The following is a 20,346-nucleotide window of genomic DNA, read 5'->3' as shown; positions in this document are numbered from 1 at the left end:
TACACAGGGAGATTGGAAATAGGTACAAAAGCGTAAATATTTAGCTCATTTGATAGCAAAAAGTTCTAATGCGACAAGCTAATAATTTCTGGCAGCACAAAGTACAGAGGCAGACAGTAAACAATAATTTTAATATGTCATTACCAAATTTTGGAAATGCTTTTTGTTACTATGTTTTTATATAATTTCTGAAACCATTGACTTTGAATAAGCTGTACATATTTTAATTGAAAATTAATATATAATTTAACAACTTCAAGGTTTGTACACTTTATACCAATCATCGTGTATAAAAATGAATCCCTATTTTCACAACATGAGAATGACTACAATTTCATAAATTTTCTGTTTAAGCTTTATATTACTTTGTATAGTGTGAGTCATGTTTTAGTAAATAATTGATTCTAATTAAAATAAACTATTAGATATACTTAATTTTTTTACTTTTCAAGAAATGTAATAATAAGTTTATATTTTAAATTTAAATTTTAAATCTAAATAATTTACTAGAACTAATTTCGATTTTTACACTCATCTAAACGAGTGCTAATTTTTAACAATACTTAGCAAAATTGCCGATATGTCTGCAAGTTTTTTCTTTCAGTCTGAGTAGCGTTTTTGGTTTATGGATGCAAATAACTCCATAAAAACCTGCAGGGGATAGATCTGATTTCCTGAGTGGCCATGAGATGTCGCTTTGTCTAGAAATAAGCTTTTTCGTAAATATTTCTTTTGCCACCGGCAGGGAATCTAGACAAGTGGATCCATCTTGCTGAAACCATGTTACGATTTTAGGTAGCAAATTCCAGCGACAGATAAGATTCTAGTGCCTAGAAATCATTCGTCATTTTAAATATTGACGAATTCTTGGCCCAACAAAAAACTAAAATCGGAAATTGCACAAAAATTCAAAAAATTATAGAGAATATTATGCAACCGAATTTATCAGTACACACATATATTTGTAGATAATTTTTGTATCGTATTATAATTATTATTTTCTGGATTTGAAAAATCCGTATTAATTTATTATATGTCAACACGCAGAATGAGTAATCTAACATTATATTTTAACAAATAGGTTTTTTTTTTAAAAAAAGTTTTTAAATTAGATTTTCAAATTTAATCGTTACATCCAATAATATGTAATATTAATTTAAAAAATAATATCTTTCAAGAGGCTTATATTTAAGAATTTCGAAAATATTTTTTAATTATGAATTTTTGCAAATCAATTACTTAAGAAATACATGCTATAATAAAGTACACACATTTTTAACATCAGTTTATTTAAAAATAATGTATTATTATTTTTTGAATTAATAAATGTTTATTTACTCTATGGTGAGGCATACACATCTATTGTTACATACATATACTTTACCTTTGCAGACTTCTCTTTAATGCTAAAATTAAAACATCACTCAAATTACACTTATATTCGGTAGCATTATAGTTCCGGAACATTTAATAAACATAATTTCTCAAATTTTACATAGTTCCACTCAAATAACATATATAATCACATATATATTTAAACATGCATCAGAATTTAATGTATATTGATAATTTCACTATGTTAAATATAAAACGGCAAGGTAACATTCTTATATATAGTTGTACAACTTGTAGGAGCTACATTTTCATTGTCGCATAGAAAAAGGGAATCCCACAGAAATATAATTCTTTATATAAATCGTGCGAAAGAGAGCGCTATACAATTCTTCTTTACTTGTGATTGACTCACGACTTTATTGGTTGAAAATTGTTTTTATAGTTTTAAATCGTTATAAATATGGGCTAAGCTTGATGAATATATATACCTTTACTTCGGACTTCGTCTTGTTATTACTTCCAAGCCTATAGGAAGAATCCTACGAACTATAAGAAGCTGATATGCGCCCACTGCAAGGGATAGGCCTTTCCCCAAAAATATTCAAGGAGGATATTATAATCGCCACACTTATCAGGCGGGTTGGCGATCGCAGTGTGGTATTATGGTACGCAGAAGAAGCTGCTGTCCATCCTCTGGCAACTTATTTGTGAGCAGTTGCAATCTTATATAAATTGTTTTCTGAGATTAGAAGTCTCAGTCCCCTACCGCTAGACAAACATAACTTATATATAAAATACACATATATATGTCTAGAACATTAAAATACCTAAATTGATACAATTTACACACTCTTAATACATAATTGATTAAAAATTCGGCAATTAAAATTCATCACAATGTAATGTTTATTTTAAGGGATTGGAAAAAAGATGCATGCACACGTAACTCAATTTGCAAGCTCGGAAAAGATAGAGACGGCTTCACAGGCCCTTTGGCCAACAAACAAAAACAAACTAACGCGTGTTAATCGTATTTGCAACGCGTGTTAGTCACATTTGCAACGCGTTTTAGTCGCATTTGCAACGCGTGTTAGTCGCATTTAAACCGCGTGTTAGTCGCATTTGCAACGAGTGATAGTCGCATTTGCAATGCGCTACTAGTTCGTGACAGAAAGAACGGAAGTTGCTGAATAGTTTTTTTGTCGCGACAGTACCACGTTTGCGTCACGACTGTACCGATGCAGCGAGTGTTGTTATTGCATCGTACAAAGTCGCCGTGGACAGTGAGCTTTAACCAAGACATTAAAAATTATTTATTATTATAAAATATTATTAATCAGATAATAGTTTCTATCTAATTAAGCTCGGATACCATTTTACCTTGAAGTATACAAGTGAATATTATAAACAATTAAAATTTTATAACAGTACTAGCTGTTCCCGCAAACGTTGTTTTGCAAAAAAAAAATAGGGTTTTAATTAACAAAAAAAATAAGGGTTGATCGTAGAGGGGTGAAAATTTAAGATTGTATGTATTTTTGTATGCTGTATCATAATAAAATAAAAACCAAAAAAATTCTCTAAAAAATAAAAAAAATAATTTAGGGGTGGACCACCCTTATCACTTAGGGGTATGAAAAATAGATAGTAGCCGATTCTCAGATCTACTGAATACGCATATAAAATTTGGTAAAAGTCGGTCAAGCCGTTTAGGAGGAGTTCAAGTTCGAACACCGTAACACGAGAATTTTATATATTAGATAAATAAATTAATATGCAAGATGTAAGAGAGAAACACAAATCACTTAGTTATTTCTCAAACCTGAGCCAATATGTGAAAACATTCACTTGGATTATCAAAACTTAAAATTAATCGATACAGAAATTCCGGAATTTTGTCCATTTTAAAATACATTGCAAAATATCTAATACCCAAAGAAACGTTAACGTTGATTACCTAATACAGAATCTGCATTTCATTGAAACTGAAATTCCGGATTTTTTTCTATTGCAATATACATTCATTTATAGCTAAAATTTTATGATAATTAAATGTATATGCAATTCTTTAAATTAGAACTCAAAATATTTTAAAACAGTAATTCCGGATTTTTTTTTATTTTGAAATAAATTGAATAATTAACGCTTAAAATAGCACTTAAAGAACACAAGTAGCACTTAAAATAACTTTAATGTACATACGTTTATATAAATCAGAACCTATAATTCATTATTGAAAATTCATTCGAAATTCCGGATTTTTTTCTATTGTAAAATACAATCTAAAGGAAATTAAAAATACATGCAATTCCTTAAATTTAAACTCAAAATTTCTTGATACCGAAATTCCGGATTTTTTATTCTAAAATAAATTCTATACATTTTCATAAGTAGAAATACATACCTATATATCAGAACAAAAAACATTGATACTGAAGTTGCTCAATTATATTTTATTCTAAAATAAATTCCATGTACCCAACATATACAATTAAAAATGCATACGATTCTATAAATCAAAGAAATAATTTTGATACTGAAATTCTGTAAATTTTGGATTCTAAAATAAATTCCATGTACCCAACATAAATAATTAAAAATGCATATAATTCTATAAATTAGAAGAAACTATATTGATACTGAAATTCAGGATTTTTAAACGAAAATCTATTCCATAATAGTGAGCATTAGAACGTTCTAGAATTGAATGCGTTTTTTTCCTTCTATTTTAGTTTCGAAATTTCTCGATTTCTTTAAAAAAAAGGTATTTACATAACAAGCCAATATTTATATTCAAGATACCCGAATGTCAAATATCTATGACATTACTTACGTTAGTTAAGGTATTTATTTTATATGTAAAAAAATATTTTGACATTTCTACCTTTCAAAGGCTGTTTAGTTGGAACGCTTATTGAAACATATTGATTCTTGCTTTGTAAAATTCAAAGGATTGGAAAACGGATAAATAGTTGAGAATTTTTAATTTTTAGTTTTCCCTAGATTATATTTCTTAATTTAATTTTTTTTATTTGTTAATCTGTCGAACTTGTCTATTTATTTTTATCACATGATTAATTTAAAGTTGTCAAATTTATATATTTAAACTTCCCTGAACATTAAATAATATACTATTGTGATAAAATCGAAAGTTAAATTTATCATTTAAAACCCCCAGGTATTAAAGGTAGGTAATTTTTTGGCGTTGATAGGTTGTATAACATATGCCAAGCATCTGTTTGTGAAAAGCTGGAATATTATTTGGTTCGAGCAAAATCATATTGAATGATTTGTGTCAAACACGTCAAGCCTGTATTGGTTCTTCGCGAATTTATCATACCGAAATCACAGTATTCGCCTGATTTGGCTCCGTGTGACTTCTGGCTATTTTAAAAGCCAATGCAAGGATGGAATTTTGATACAATTGAAGAGATACAAACCAAATTGAAAGTCTTGAACTTTTTGAGTCCTTGAATTGGAATAAGCGTTGACAAAAGTGTGTTTCATCAGACGGGAATTACTTTGAAGTGGTTGAAATTGGAACAATAAAAAACGATTTTTTTAAACAAATTCATCTCACTTTTTAAAAAAAAAAATTGCGTAATTATAGAAGATTTATCATTGTAAGATCAAACACTGTAAAACTTAATTACTGAAGAATAGTTGGCATAATTTTTTTTTTATTTATTTAATAAAGGCACACCGACGACAAAGAAAAGATAATTGTCTTGAACCGTCATAGCATCCAGATCTGTCCAAGACGTTTTTATGCTTTTCATGGATTATCTGTATTGCTATACTGTTGGTATTTTAAAAATACTAATTTGTTCGATGCACAAATACGAGCGCAGCGCAGTCCATTCACTTTAGGTACCTATGTTCAGCGTCCTACGGCTGAGAAGATAATTTTATTCAGGTTTTTATTTACTACATACATATATAGTAGTTCCTTGTAAAACCGTGAAGATATCAGCAATTAGCTACCATTTTTAATATATAACATGTCACCGTTGATTAATGTGTATGTGATTATTCGACGCAAAACTATAGCGCGAGGTAATATACTGCTAGCGCCATCTATCGGCGTCGTACGAAGTAACAGCGTACTTATATATATAATACTAGCTGTTCCCGCAAACGTTGTTTTGCAAAGAAAAATAGGGTTTTAATTAACAAAAAAAATAAGGGTTGATCGTAGAGGGGGTGAAAATTTAAGGTTGTATGTATTTTTGTATGCTGTATCATAATAAAATGAAAACCAAAAAAGTTATCTAAAAAATAAAAAAAATAATTTAGGGGTGGACCACCCTTATCACTTAGGGGTATGAAAAATAGATAGTAGCCGATTCTCAGACCTACTGAATACGCATAAAAAATTTGGTAAAAATCAGTCAAGCCGTTTCAGAGGAGTTCAAGTTCGAACACCGTGACACGAGAATTTTATATATTAGATAAAAATGATGAAGTAGCTATATTCATATCACACGTTTACCGAACTATGTCGTTGGTTCATCTGGTGGTCTCTGAAACCTTATGGTCTTCGGTTACATGGACGATATGTCCACTACCACTAAACTGTATGTGGTGAAGTAATCATACTTCAACACATATGGTTTTATATAACAAAACTTCTGACTTCATATTAATGTCAGGCTTGAATTTATTGGATCGTAAAGAAAATAAATATTAATTCTGTATGGTATATTTAGATATATCACGCAATTTGTTCAGAGGTACAGTTCACAGCAAATTTCTAGTACGCTTTGAACGCAGCAAAAATGTCTATGGAGTTTACGCTTGTTCTACTCAAAGTACAATCACGCTCAGTACTGTTTTGTTTATTTATTTTGTGTTATTATGTATGACGTTAGGAACTTTTGTTGCTGATTGTAGTTTTTAAAAAATTGGGCTTTTCTTCTTTAGGCATTCTTATTACGTATACAATGGTCACTTTAAATGTTCCTATACAGTTGGTAAAATAAATAAATATTATAAACGTTTTCTCTCAGACTGTACTTTTTATAATCAACTTCAGAGCGGGATATGAGTATACGGCATTGATGAAAGAAATCGCAAATATTTTTAATACAATTTAAAATTAACTACATTATTTATGCTACTTATAGTTCATATACTAAAATATAGTTTTTTTTTCAAGTCTTAAATGTTACAATTGTACGTGAGTAACATGTCTCACTTTTGTAGTACCCGGCAATTGATTTGGCACGTCGGATATAAAAACCTATCTTATAAATTATCGGTTTTAAGACTTTAAATGCGTTACAAGGGTTCGAATGATGTTGAAAAATTAAGGAAGATTTACGCGTCTGAAGTGGCAGTGAATGATGGGCGTGGATCGAAAGGTGTTTGAATGGCGACCGGTAGGCATCTAATTAGGCGGACCGATGACATAGTGAAGGTCGCTGGATGCCGGCAGCACAGGCCCTGTCATCATGCCGATCTTTGTGGAAGACTTATACCTTACAGAGGTCGTAGAGCGTTGATTTCAAAGCGCCAGGTGGACCTCCAAAAGTCCACGGGAGGAAAAGAATGACTGTTCACAATTAATTAGCGGGAGTTCACGAAAGTATATCTGCTTTTGATAGTAAAGAACTAAAATAATGACCAGATTTCATATATGCAGACAAAGTCGGATCAAATAGTGATGTCACTGGACGTTCATTTTTTACTTTTTTTAAATTTGATATTGTTAATCATTTTATTGAACTTTAGGAATATTCTAGAAATATAGCTGCAAGTGGTCCACTGGAATCAATTTTCAACCACTATGAGAAATAGATCTGGGAAACTCTGGTGTAACGTGACATATGAGGATTCTATTACTCTGTTACTAAGATTCTATACACTCTGTTACTATATATATCAGGCTGCCAGAGCACTGTCCAACATTCTACAATTTTTTGACCCACGTGCCAAATCACATGCCGTGTAATATACTATTTTAGTTGGTCTATTTAGAGCCCTTCGACGAACGTGTCTTAGTAGTAGACCTCCGTAGGCTCCGTTTGCTAGTTTTCCTTGACTTCCTTGTGTCCGATTCCTTCACCAGAGTCCAACTGCTTGAGTAGCCTGAACAGTGCAGCCGCTTCCCTGATCCTGCTGAATTCTACGCAGAAGGCTTCCACTTCAATAAAGAGCTCCTGTGAAATAAATGCTACTGTTATCATAAAGTAAGGTGCAATTGTCATTTGAAACTCCCGGATAATAGGCAGATATTTTTTCCAAGATTGGTAGAACTGTCTATAACATTTGCCAAGAGTCTGTTTGTCAAAAAGGTTTCATTATATCTAAGATACAGCTGCTTTTGTCAAACATCAAAAACTCATCTGATATCGTTCAGCAACCACTGTATTCACCTGATTTGGCTCCTGCGACTCCATGCTATTCACCAAACTCAAAATGCAAAAATTCGGGGACGCAGTTTTGATACGATTGAGGAGAAAAAAATCGAATCTACAAAGTAGACTTACAGTACAACTTTCAAAACCTAACCCAACACTATTCCTACTGCTTCCAGGACTAGAAAAATCATTGGATAAGTATGTTTTATCGGACAAATTACTATGAAGGTGATAAAATTCATATGTCCAGCAGTGAACATCATATTTGTTGATGATGATAAACAAAGTAAGAGTAATACAGATCTTAACATTAATGATCTTGTTCCTGATGAGATTGCAGAAAGCATTGGCAAAAGTATGTTTTATCGGACAGGGATTACTTTGAAGGTGATGAAATTGATGTGTCCAGCAGTGGACATAACTTTTGTTGATGATGATAAACAAAGTAGGAGTGATATAGACCTTAACATTAATAATCTTGTTCCTGATGAGAGATTGCAGAAACCAATGGCAAAATAGTATGTTTTAATGGTATGTTTTATCAGACAGGGATTACTTTGAAGGTGATGAAATTGATATGTCCAGCAGTGAACATCATATTTGTTGATGATGATAAACAAAGTATGAGTGATACAGACCTTAACATTAATAATCTTGTTCCTGATAAAAAATTGCAGAAACCATTGGCAAAATAGTATGTTTTATCGGATAGGGATTACTTTGAAGGTGATGAAATTGATGTGTCCAGCAGTGAACATCCAATTGCTGATGATGATAAACAAAGTATGAATGATACAGACCTTAACATTAATGATCTTGTTCCTGATGAGAGACTGCAGAAAGACGCAGACGAGCCTCACGAGACGGTTCTGCATGTAGCGGTCTCTGATGGTCTCGCATGTGGATATGCAGTTACTTATATATAAGTGAACGAATTCAACTGGCAGGTCCACGGATGTTGTTAACCTTATTAAATTTAAAAAAAATATATATTCAAAAATGGAGCATATGCTCTTTAGTACATATGATATCATAACATACAATGTTACATATAATTTAATATTCTTTATTGTACACACTAAGATACATTTAAATAGTTTCATAATAATAAAGAAAGTACAATGGGCGGTCTCATCAGACGAGGCAATCTCTACAAGACAAACATAGTATGAAAACAGTATAAATATAAATAATGGGTAGTTGACGTGTACAAAACATACATACAATCATATATACATACACATACATACTACATATTAATGTTAGGTACGGACAATATGTTTAAGTGTCTATATATATATTGATCTAGGTAATTATTTATTAGTTTGGAAATTATTTAATTTCTTCTGTAAATAAAATGTTATGTAGCTATACATAAGATATATATGTAACTCATATAGATAGAAAAACATATAAAAAATAATCTATTTTTAAAGCATTAGGTACCTTAACAATTCAAAGTTTATTCCAGTTGGTACCAACACAGTAATGACCCTGCCTCACACAAAGGAAGGGGAACGAGTGGTCCCAAAAAGGAGGTCCAAAAAAAAACATGAATTAAAAATAGTATTAGTAATATAAAGACTTTAAAACAATAAATTATGATCATTCTTATAGGAAATATGTTTTGCTTTAGACTGCGGAGGTCAATAACTTTTGATGGTATTAAATCAGGGTAAAGAGTTTGTGAATAAGAGATATCTCTATCCTGAGATGATGAACATCTGCTTCCTTACCTGTTCACAACTTCCATGGAATGGAGCGACATCTCCATGTTAACAAGGACACTGAAGTACTCCGTGATGTGCTGGGAATGTATCAGCTTCAGAAGCACAGATATTGCTACCATAGGGTTGTTCTCCACCAGCTCTGGTAGCTGTGAAAGCATTATCATACATCTAAGACATTAATGGCATTCCCTGAATATATTTTTGTTAGTAATTATTAAAATTACGAGATAGAATGTTCCGGATGTAAATCTATGAAGTTGTGATGTTGGACCGTCTTGTATCTTCTTCTTTTCAGCTCATAGACGCCCACTGCAAGGTCAACCCTCAAAGATCGCCACGGTGACCGGTTTTATGTTGTCCTAGTGGACCCGTTGCCACTCGAAAACCTTTTAGCTCCAACGGCCATCGTCCATTGCCACTTCAGACTGCCAATTCTTAAGTTTTCAAATGTCATTCGAATACAAGTTTCGTAAACTGATGAGAAACTTTACTGTAACTCCAAGACGGAGAACGTGGCAGTCGAAATTTATTGTGCCAAATCACTTGCCGAATGTTCTACATAATTGAGACATTTCCTGTCTCGTAAACATAATAGATTTTCTGAATAATCGAACGATTTAGTATAGCGTGAAGGAGTCCGCTCCTGACTACTCCTCGTCAGGGCGGGCGTACCCCAAGCATCGATCTTTGGACTATTTCTATACACGCTCTACACTAACGTGGTCTCTTGTCAAAGTGTATAGCTCGAACTATTTGCAGTCGACATCTACACATACACTTCTAGTGACGCCACTAGCGCCATCACCAAACATCTCCAGAACAAGGTCAACAGACGATGGTTCCTGAAATGGAGGAACGTAAATAATCCCCCCAAAAGTACGGCAATGCCGTCATCGTAGTGCGACCGCTCCTCTCTACCAGCTCTGATCACACTCATGGTCCAGAGCCATGGGTGACTTAAACGTGTTATCTAGGTGTCGCCTAGGATTATAAACTCAATTTCAATACGTAAATCGAAATCATACACTGAATCCTGTCATCGTTGTTATTGTATAACAAACCTGATTCATTGGAAACTATACCGGATCGTATATTACAGGCGACACCAAGTCCTGATCATCCTGATAGAAGCGTTGTTGGAGTTTCTTCCGATACTTCTTCTGTCAGTGCTAACACTGTCCGAAGTGGCAGTAGTGATAATAACCAGGAAATAACAACCGATCAAGTCAAGAAAGCTTAGGGGGTACGCAAGGGAAGCGTTCTCCGAAGTAATCTAAGACCTCAGTGGTCTCCCAATTTGGAAATAATATGGAGATCTATAAGTATTATTGTAAATCAACGGAGAAAGACTGTGTAAGTCAAAAAATAATGATGAACAATAAACTAAATTGAAGTACCTGATACGGAGTTACTCCGACCTCGTAGACGATGTTTGGGTCCTGGTCGAGCAGGGTCAGGAGTCTCTGTTGATGCTGAACGCTGAGAGCACCTTTGAGAGCCAGCTGCGTCAGCTCTTTCGCTTCGGCGACAAGAAACACCGTGTCCTTCTCTTCCGGCTTCTTCTCTTCCCGTTCTTCTTTCTTCTCTTTTTTCTCCTCCTATATTTACAAATTACACAATCGCTTTGTTTTAACGTGCTAAGAAAATAGTGTCGTCTGGAATAATTATTTTAATTATTCTTAATAATTCAAATTAATAAATGGCGTGAAATAACAAATAAAATAAATAAAGTTTTTTTTTGATTTTAGATTCAAATACTAGTTGCAGACCTCAAAAAATACCTAATATAATAGTTATAGTTAAATAAAGCACAGTAGTTGGTTCAAAAAAGCACCAAAGCTCTGTCCAGAGCTGAAGCACCAAATACTTAGGAAGACTTAAAGATAGACAACATTCCGCAGAAGTTGACAACAAAGGAAGATACCTTAGGTTTGTGCTGTTGGACGACTCGGCGTTCTGGAACCTTCTCTGGTGGCTTCAATCCCAATAGGCCTTCGTACTCCGTGTCATACAGGGGCACGTAAGCACCACGATTCACTAGGTTCTTCCAAACGCCCTGGAATCTTAAAATTATTAAAACGTACTCAAAACTATAATATCCTTACATAAATATATACAAATCAGTCATACTTGTATTGAGTTAGCAAATTATTTATTGGTCTGAGTGTTCACATATATAACAAAGTCCCGTATGATATCTATGACCTCCTTTTTCCTTGTAATTTTAAATTAAAAGTATATTATAAAATAAATCTTTTTATAGCATTCAAGAGTTTTTAGTTGATTGAAATGTGTGGAACTTTGTTGACTAATTTGTGGAGTTGAGATCATGATAATATACAAAAAATTTTAAATTTCATTTAAAAGAGCAACTGTTTAGTTTTAAAAAATAAACGTTTTTAATAATAATTACAATATAATAATGAATTAGCGAGAGAAATAGAGTTTTGACTTTACATATGTAATTACCTCATCCGCAAATGATATCTCCGTGGGGTCAAGAAGGAATGTGGGGGGCGGTATGGGCCCTGTGGCTTTCAGGGTCCTATGTAATGGCATGTATTCATTTGACATAAGCGCTTCTAGTAACTCCTTCATTGCCATACGATTTGGTGGACTTCTGAAATAGGTAAACCATAAAAAAATTAATATTTGGTTTTCCTATGGAACATCTTTTATTCTTCTTATAAAGTTTGCGGTAGTCCATAAAAGGTTGAAAATCTATACTAAATTAGTTGAATGGTTAAAATCTTTATAGGGTAAATGTTTAACTCAAAAAATTTTAAACCCTTTTATACTTATTTCCAATCATCTTTTATAAAGTTATCACACTGAAATATATCAAATTAATTGTATATTATATTAAATGAATATGAATATACGTGATTTATTTTTATACAGGATTATTGGTAATTGGTGTACAAGTTTTGGAGGAGTTTATGTGTATATTAATTTGCTGTTAATTAAGATAGGTACAGCTTATTCAAAATTAATGGTTTCAGAATAATAAAATAGTAATAAAAAGCGTTTTAAAAATTTCGTTTATTGCATAATAAAATAAATTGTTGTTTATTGCCTCCTTCACTTTGTGCTGCCAGAAATTAACCTATCGCGTTAAAACATTTTCTAGACAAATGAGTTACATGTTTACGCCTTTAAAACTTTTATACCTATTTGCAATCTCCATGTAGAAGCAATCACTCTGAAATATGCCAAATTATTTTTTTTCTATTGCTATGTAAAGGTTAATAATTTCTGTCATTACAAAATCTGCAGAAACAGATAAACAATAAATTTTAATATGTAGTAATCTGAATTTTCAAAACTTGAATTTTCTTTCTATTTAATCATTGTTATTTTTAAATTATGAAACTATGAATTTATTCATAAAGTTATTACCTCTTTTAAAGTTTTCACAGCTATAATCTGTGCAAACTGTCAGCAAACTTGTAGCTTGTTTAAATATTTATTATTAGTCTTTTAGCTATTTTAAAATTGTGAAATAAATGTAATATTAATTTACTGTCCAAAAATTTGATCACTGATTTTATTATTTCATCATATGACACTTTCTGCTTTTAAAAAATAATCATCAAAAAAACATACCCATCGCCAAGTGGTATCAGCGCTGGGGCGGTGGCCTTCGCCAAGGAGCTGGTGTCTGTGGTCCTATCGGCCACCAAGGTTTGGAGCGAAGAATAGTCAAACTCTAGGTCTTTTGATGATACCTCAGTCAGCATCACCTGTTTTGCTGATTTTTTTAATACCTATAAAGAATAGATTTATTATTCTAGATTTTATAGAGTTAAAAATTTTGGGTAAAAGGTGAACAAATGTTATCACCTAGCCAACAAAATGTAGAGTGTGTAATTTTTATATTTGTTCCTACCTTAAAAAAAAAAGGTAATTTTTAAACGAGAGGTATAACAGTAATATTCATCATCATGTTTCCTTTAAATGTTCACCACTCTCAAACTCACACTGGCTAATACAATCTAATGCATCACATAATCCAGAGAGTACAGCTGAACACATATCCGGTTCAGATGTTCACAGGGGATTCTCTAAGTACCTTCACAGGTTTGAGCACATCAAGGGTTCCTCATGCATCTATGACCTGTGGGTGGATCAGACCATGGTTCACCTTATAGCCGGCTATACTATGTTTAGAGGACAGTGCTCTGATGCCGTCAAGATGGGGAAAAAGATAGAGGTAGGAAGTATGGTTGGAAGTTTAATAGAAATATAAAATATTTATTATAGTAATGACTCATATTTTAAAATAAAAGTTTGAGTGACACTCTGAAAAAAAGTTTAGAAATTAAGTTGAGTAAATAATATAGGAAAAAGAATGTAAAAATAAAGTTGATTAAAAATATGGTGTTTACTGCCTAATTGAAAATCAGTAACAAAATGTAAATAAATAGAACAAGTCAAAGAATATGTGGTAACAAATATAGGGTGGGCCATAAATTTTCGCACTTTTGAAACATGTGTAGAAATAAAAGTACAAATGCTATTTTGTTTATGATTTATTTACCGTAATTATCATTTATTAAGATTTATTTTTTAAAAATTACATCGTCGAGATGTGCTCCGTCTCGCCGTTGGCACTCCTGTAATCGACTACGTAAACTTTGGAAAACTCATTTGTTGCTATTTGCAAAAATTTTTGGCCCACCCTGTATAAACAACTGTCATCTGGGTATGTATATAAAAGAAAGCAATGTAATTGAGGAAAGATAGATCATGTGAAATATATAAGAAAGGTAAAAAGAAAATGTGAAGGAAGATAGGAGAATACAGAATAAAAATTAAGACCTGTAAAACCTATTTCACCTGAATCACCCTTCATATATGATAGGAAGAACAAGAAGCCCCAAAAACTGGCCATGAGCACAAATTAAGTTGTAAGTTGTGTGTTGTTTGATATTGTTTTGTATTGAAAGTGTGCTGTTGTTGGTAAAGCTGACATCACACATTCTACTTTTAAAAATGCTATCTCACCTATTTTAAATCTTTTAAGTAACACTTACATCTTTAATATTAACAGGCAAGAATCCAAAAAGCTGTCCAATGAACAGCCTCTCCTGTGGAGCCAAAGGTAGCAACCCTGGCTTGCCTTCGAGTAGGTGCAGGAAAAGGGCACTGAATGGATTGTCTTGTTTGTATGCATCAAAGACTATAGCTAAGGCGACCACACGCTGACCAGGGAGAGTCAAGTCACCTCCAGTAACAAGCGATGACAGAAGGAGGCATACTGTGAACAAAAAAATAGTTTTTGTAATAATGACCTTTAGATGTGCTAAGATTCTAGTGGTTGCTTTAGCATTGCCAACTCCAATGTAAAATGAGCAGTATTGCTTGATAGTTGGAAACCAGTCCAGTATTAGGACAAGACGAGAATAACCCCTTACCAAACAACAAACAACTCAACAAGCACACATTATGAATATTATTTTCTTTTTAATTTCGTGCACCATTAGGCATATGTATCCTTTTAATCAGACCTTTTCAGTGATTCTAATGCATGTGCCTTTTCTGTTCTCTGTAAATATATCCTTCTAGCTACCTCTCAAACATTGTTTTCCCAACGTTTTAACGATCTTTCTCTTTATTTGGCCCACTCTTGGATACCACTGAGTAATAATTTTGCACTATTTTCTTAAATCTCTATCAAAAACATTTATTCCAAAAAAGTCCAGATAATCAGATAATTCCACCATTTTTAAATTTTGAAGTTTAACAAATGGAGAATGTTCAACCAATTTTTTTCAGCAAACTGTTCCTCCTTTAATAAATATGCAATTAAAAACATACAATTTAATTTCGGTAATCAAAAAAAAAAAGAAAATAAAATATAAGCAAAAAAAAATAAAAGCATCCATTAAGTGATGTAATTACCCGTTAATATCGAAATATCTTTCAACGTTTGGGACGAAAACCGAAGCATAAAAACTTACAATTAAAATGCTCAGATTTGGGAAACCTCTTCTGCACTTGTGCGGAGAGCGTGTCCAAAGCCTGCGAATCAATGGTCTGCTCGGAGAATAAGCTGCAAGCCAAATTTTAAGACATTTAAAATAAATATATGTCATGTGTCATTTGTATAAGTTAAAATAGCAAACATACTCTAAAATGTATTTGCTTTGTTCATTTATATGTTGCTGTGACATTGTAACGTGTATTAAATACAAACTAGTTTATATCAAAGCTTTGTTTTGGATAGAATTGTAATAATCACAGCTCGCATCTCCAGCTGTGTTCTCAAATGTCAAACGTCAAAATTTACGTCAACGGTATTATAGTTAACGATTCGTTGTGTACATTGAATTTTATACATTGTAATAGTTTTAAGTAAAACTTCTTTATTTTTGCAACAAAATGAATAATGATTTTTTTTAATAATTAAATACTAATTAGCTTCTTAAAAAAACGTTCAAAATTTTTGAGACTAGGCTATATCAATGGTCATACTATGGAACATTTAAGGGGCACACCTAGTGTGAAATTTTCAAAAAATCGATTTTTTTTTTATTTTCACATTTCGATAGGTTATACCTTTAAAAATAACATACTAAAATTTTGAATCGATATCTTAAATAGTTTTTGAGTTACAGCCATTTAAAAGAGTAGCCGCTCGGCAGTTAGGTAGTTGCATTGGCTACGGGACATACCTGATACTGTTCAGAGTCTACCGTCTTTTCCAACCTATGCAAATAGGATTCAGGTTTCTTTTGTGAGCCTCCAGGTATCAGAAATTTAGTGATGTGCAAAACTTGTCACAAAGAAAATAACTTTTAATCAAGCAAGTCCAAGAGGCCTGGGGTTTAAAAAAGCTATCATTTGTGAATGTGGTAATTCGTACATTAATTCTGGACCAAAGGTCGATAATGCATTTGAAATAAACAGACGTCTTGTTGCTGTGATGCGTCTTTTGGACGTCGGAATAAATGGGATCAATCTTTTTTGCGGACTAATGGATCTAGCAGCAAATTTTACCATCAAACTTTTGATGGATGTTTTAAAAATTTGTGGACAGCTTCTTCAGCTCAACAAGCCCTTTTTGAGGAAGAGGAAGGTGAAACATATGGGCCTGGAATAGCAGATTAGCTGTAAGTATGACTTTAATCCATTTATAACAGTGAAAACGATCATTTTATCTTAAAACGCGTTTTTCTCGAAACAGCATTTTTCGAATTTGCTGGAGTGATTACTCGGAGACAAATGATCCGATCGCTATCAAATTTTTTTCACATCTTCTCTATATAGTTCTCCATACGATGACCCTCCAGTTTTTTGATCTGATCAAAAATCGGATTTTGGTAGGCCAAAAACCTCCAAAATTTTGGGTAAAATTTAACTTTTTTTTTCAACATGCCGCCATTTTGTCAATTTTTGATTATTTGATTCGTCCGAGGGTCATCGTACAGACAATATGTTTTTATTTAACGAGAATTTATTTTTTTTAGGTTTTATCAACGGAGAAGGCTGCAATCACTCCAGCAGTGGAGGACCTTTTTTTTTGGCGCCGCTGGAGATCGCGTGTTATTTCAAAAATATTTAATATATTATTGCAAAAATTATACTGTGTATTCTCAAAACATGTATAAATATACCCTCAAAATTTTAAAACGATTGATCCACTAGTTTTTTTTTTATTAATTCCCAAAAATCGCTTTTTTTTCTGGCTGTCACACTAGGTGTGCCCCTTAATGAACAGGTGCAGTTATAATTATTTTACAGAAAATTGAGTTTAAACTTTGAGCTTTTCAAATCGTTTGTTATTTTGATTTTCACTAAAGGGGTAATAATTATGAAGTAAATTTTAACTAGAATATTAATGTATTAAATAAAAATTAAGGTTTTACATTTCACCGTACTTAACAAATAGTGTAATACAAAATGTGTACATCTGTACATAATTTGGAACACTTCATGAAACATCTGTTTCAAGATGTATCCGAAATTATGGAGCACAGAATGCACTGAAACATAGACAATTTTTTTCGAGCTATTATTTTTGTGTATCCGCTGTATCACAAGTTGTTTAATATACCGATTGACTATTAGTTCAGTGAATTAAAAAATAAAGGAATTAAAAAACAATAGGTAAATATTATCTTACAAAATAAGTAACACAAAAACAGTTTCGATTTTTGTATTAAGTTATAAAGATAAATTGTTGATGTAGTAAATTTTATAAATGTAAGTAATTAGTTTCTTTTTGAATTTTTTTTTCGATCAGAGGTGCAGTAATGTGTGACTTATAGTTACCCAAAATATAACACATTGAAAACTGATTCCCTTGTTTCATTAACCATGGGTTATACACAAGTTATTGTGGAACTATTCTTACTACTAGGGCTTGCATCACGAAGTAGAAGTAGAAGTGTATATATGAGATTGCTTCTAGATATTATACAGATTTAAAACTATAAAAACAATGTTCAGCCAACAACAAGTCAAGAAATATTGTTGAGCACTCTCTTTCGCTAGATGTATATAAATAATTATATCTCTGTGGAATTCCCCTTCTTAATGCGCCGCTGACGATCATGTAATGAAGCTTCTACAAAATAATTTTTTATCATAGTGAGACTTAGAAGTCATCCTTCCATTATTTGAAATGGTGATACTTTGATCTTCATCATTTTTTAAATTTTTCTCTCAATCTTTTAGATCATCACCGGTAACTGCTGCTGTGTGTCATGTTGTGATTTCTCAATTGACATTTGAAAATACCGTTTTCGAAAGACTCCATCGCAACATTGACTCGGTCGACTATTAATAATAGATTTTTTTATAATTTAACATATTATTGAAAACAATTTAAGAGCATGGTTTTAGTTAAAGGTAAACTACGCTAAATTCTGAAATAAACCATTCAACTATTTTTTTTTGTTTTACGATGTCAGAAATAAACATTGACTGATCAACGCTTGTGTTTATGTCTGAGGTTTTCTTATATTTTAAGAGAACATAGCTAGGGGCATTCCGTATGCAGCAGCAGCTGCTTTTAGTAAACCTTTCATAAACTAGGACAATGTTCCATAATATGGACTTTTGGACGGGGGAGTTTTATCGTACAATCATGATTCAACTTTATTTATGAGTCTGATAATGTACATTTATTTATGTATGATACATTACATTGCTTTTTTTTTAAATTTAGTTGCGCATACTTATCACATTTAATGTGTGATTAGTATGCGTAATGTTTTCCAATAATAAGTGACATAGTGCTATAATGAGTTTTTTTTTAGCCCGGATTATGGATCCGAAATTTGACACATTTTACGAAACCAAAAGAATTGAAATTTCACCCAAAAATATTTCTTAATTTAAAATTATTCTTGGTCAACATCATGTCAGCCGATAGTCGTTAATTGCAAGGTAAGAGGGAGACCTTCAAAGATAGTCACGATGACTAATCTTGCGCTGTCTGTGTCAAGCGAGTTCCCGTTTCCTTAACTGTCGTTGGTTCATCTGGTAGAGAATCTACGCCGCGTCTACTGGCTCGTCGAAACTATCGACACCAACAGCCGGTTGTTCCCGGGTTGTACCCCTCCACGGGGCATCTTCAGGAGTTATGTTACACCGATTAGTGCCAAACACAGAGTCTCTGTGTGAAACGTGTTGAGTGATTTGACGTTGGCAGTTGTGTGATTCGCATTGTTTGCCGCATACGCATTTATCAGCGGGCTGGCGGGCGGTGCACTTTGTTGCACGACTCTGCATGTGCGGAAGTGTTCATCAAGATCACAATTGAATTCTGGAAATTACAAACATTTTTCGAATTATAAGAGAATGGCTGAAAAATTTAACAAAACTGCGATTAATTTCAGTTATGTAGAAAAGATAGATTTTTTGATTCAATCCTTTCAAGACAGGTTTTCGAAATTTTAAAAAGTGAACCTCTGCTGGACATATTTAACAATCCTTTCACGATTTTTATATGAAAATGCGCCAGAGTCAATGCAGTTAGAAATTATCGACATTCAAAACGCCCAAGATTTACGCAACAAATTCAACGAAGAAGACTTGCTGAACTTTTACCGCTGCATTGATAAAAGTATGTACGAAGTGTTGCGCATAAACGCTCTGAAATGTGCCAGTTTATTTGGTTCTACCTATATATGTGAACAAATTTTTTCAATACTAAATAATAATAAAACAAAAAAACGAAACCGCCTTGCAAATGAAAGTTTGGAAGCAGTTTTACGTGTTGCTACAAATAAATTTGAGCCAAATATAAAAAAAGATTGTAAGCACTATGCAGTGCCACGCTTCAAATTAATGAATTATTTTTCAATTTTAATAAATTATTATCAATTCTTTATTGTTTACCTATACTTCTGGCGGCCGGCCCGCCATCAGTTCATGATTTGCCCGAGTGGCCTCTAGTCTTAATAAGTATGTGCAACCATGGTCATGGCCAAAATGAGTAAAAATAGAATTAAAATAAATAAAGTTAATACAAATCTCTAAAACTATTAAAATAATACAGTACATTAGATATAGAATAGAATTCTTCGCACATAGGAGGGTTGTCTGGAGAATATTGCAGGGATTGACCTGTCGTTGCCAGGCCTCGTTAGGGTGATTGTACAAAACTAGCGGTCATTGAGCTGGTATAATGTTGCAGAAAGAGGCTGCAGAGAGAGAGAGAGACCATTTTTATTCCTCATCCGCAGTCGAAGACCTGGACGTCGGAGTGGATTATACCGCGCCCAACTCCAACCTCCATAACGTGTCCTTGGCGATGGATTCAAGGTGACCCGCCGCACGTATGTCCTGGTGGTGCGATGGGACTGCAGCTCAAGATGTTTTTTTTTTAATGGCCCCCGCTATTGGGGGCCTCTCGTACCCCCTATCTTTTGTGGGACAGGGACTTTACGGGCAAATTCAATTATTCA

General features: G+C 32.9%; 1 protein-coding gene across 1 annotated transcript; it reads right to left on the bottom strand.

Moving 5' to 3' along the window:
* Positions 1-6,014: 6,014 nt before the first annotated feature.
* Positions 6,015-15,676, bottom strand: Not11 (CCR4-NOT transcription complex subunit 11). The gene is made up of 10 exons (XM_068764250.1): positions 15,560-15,676; positions 15,391-15,482; positions 14,464-14,687; positions 13,034-13,194; positions 11,897-12,047; positions 11,352-11,483; positions 10,825-11,025; positions 9,434-9,573; positions 8,498-8,663; positions 6,015-7,496 (listed from the first exon to the last, which is right to left on the bottom strand). The coding sequence occupies exons 1-10, from the start codon at positions 15,601-15,603 to the stop codon at positions 7,365-7,367; spliced, it is 1,443 nt and encodes a 480-aa protein (XP_068620351.1). The 5' UTR covers positions 15,604-15,676; the 3' UTR covers positions 6,015-7,364.
* Between the last annotated feature and the right edge of the window lie 4,670 nt (positions 15,677-20,346).

The sequence above is a fragment of the Battus philenor genome, unplaced genomic scaffold (genome assembly GCF_028537555.1).
Source record: "Battus philenor isolate CCGP_79_NKW_IND1 unplaced genomic scaffold, ilBatPhil1.0.hap1 SCAF_19, whole genome shotgun sequence".
Classification (NCBI taxonomy): domain Eukaryota; kingdom Metazoa; phylum Arthropoda; class Insecta; order Lepidoptera; family Papilionidae; genus Battus; species Battus philenor.
Note: the sequence above shows the minus strand (reverse complement) of the source record. Positions and strands in the feature narration are given on the sequence as shown.

Coding starts and splice junctions, on each gene's coding strand:
- Not11 (XM_068764250.1), bottom strand. CDS start 15,603: ATGTCACAGCAACATATAAATGAACAAAGCAAATACATTTTAGA. Junction 11,026..11,351: donor TCCAACAGCACAAACCTAAG/GTATCTTCCTTT, acceptor TTGTAAATATAG/GAGGAGAAAAAAGAGAAGAA. Junction 7,497..8,497: donor ACAAGATCATTAATGTTAAG/GTCTGTATCATT, acceptor TTTATTTCACAG/GAGCTCTTTATTGAAGTGGA.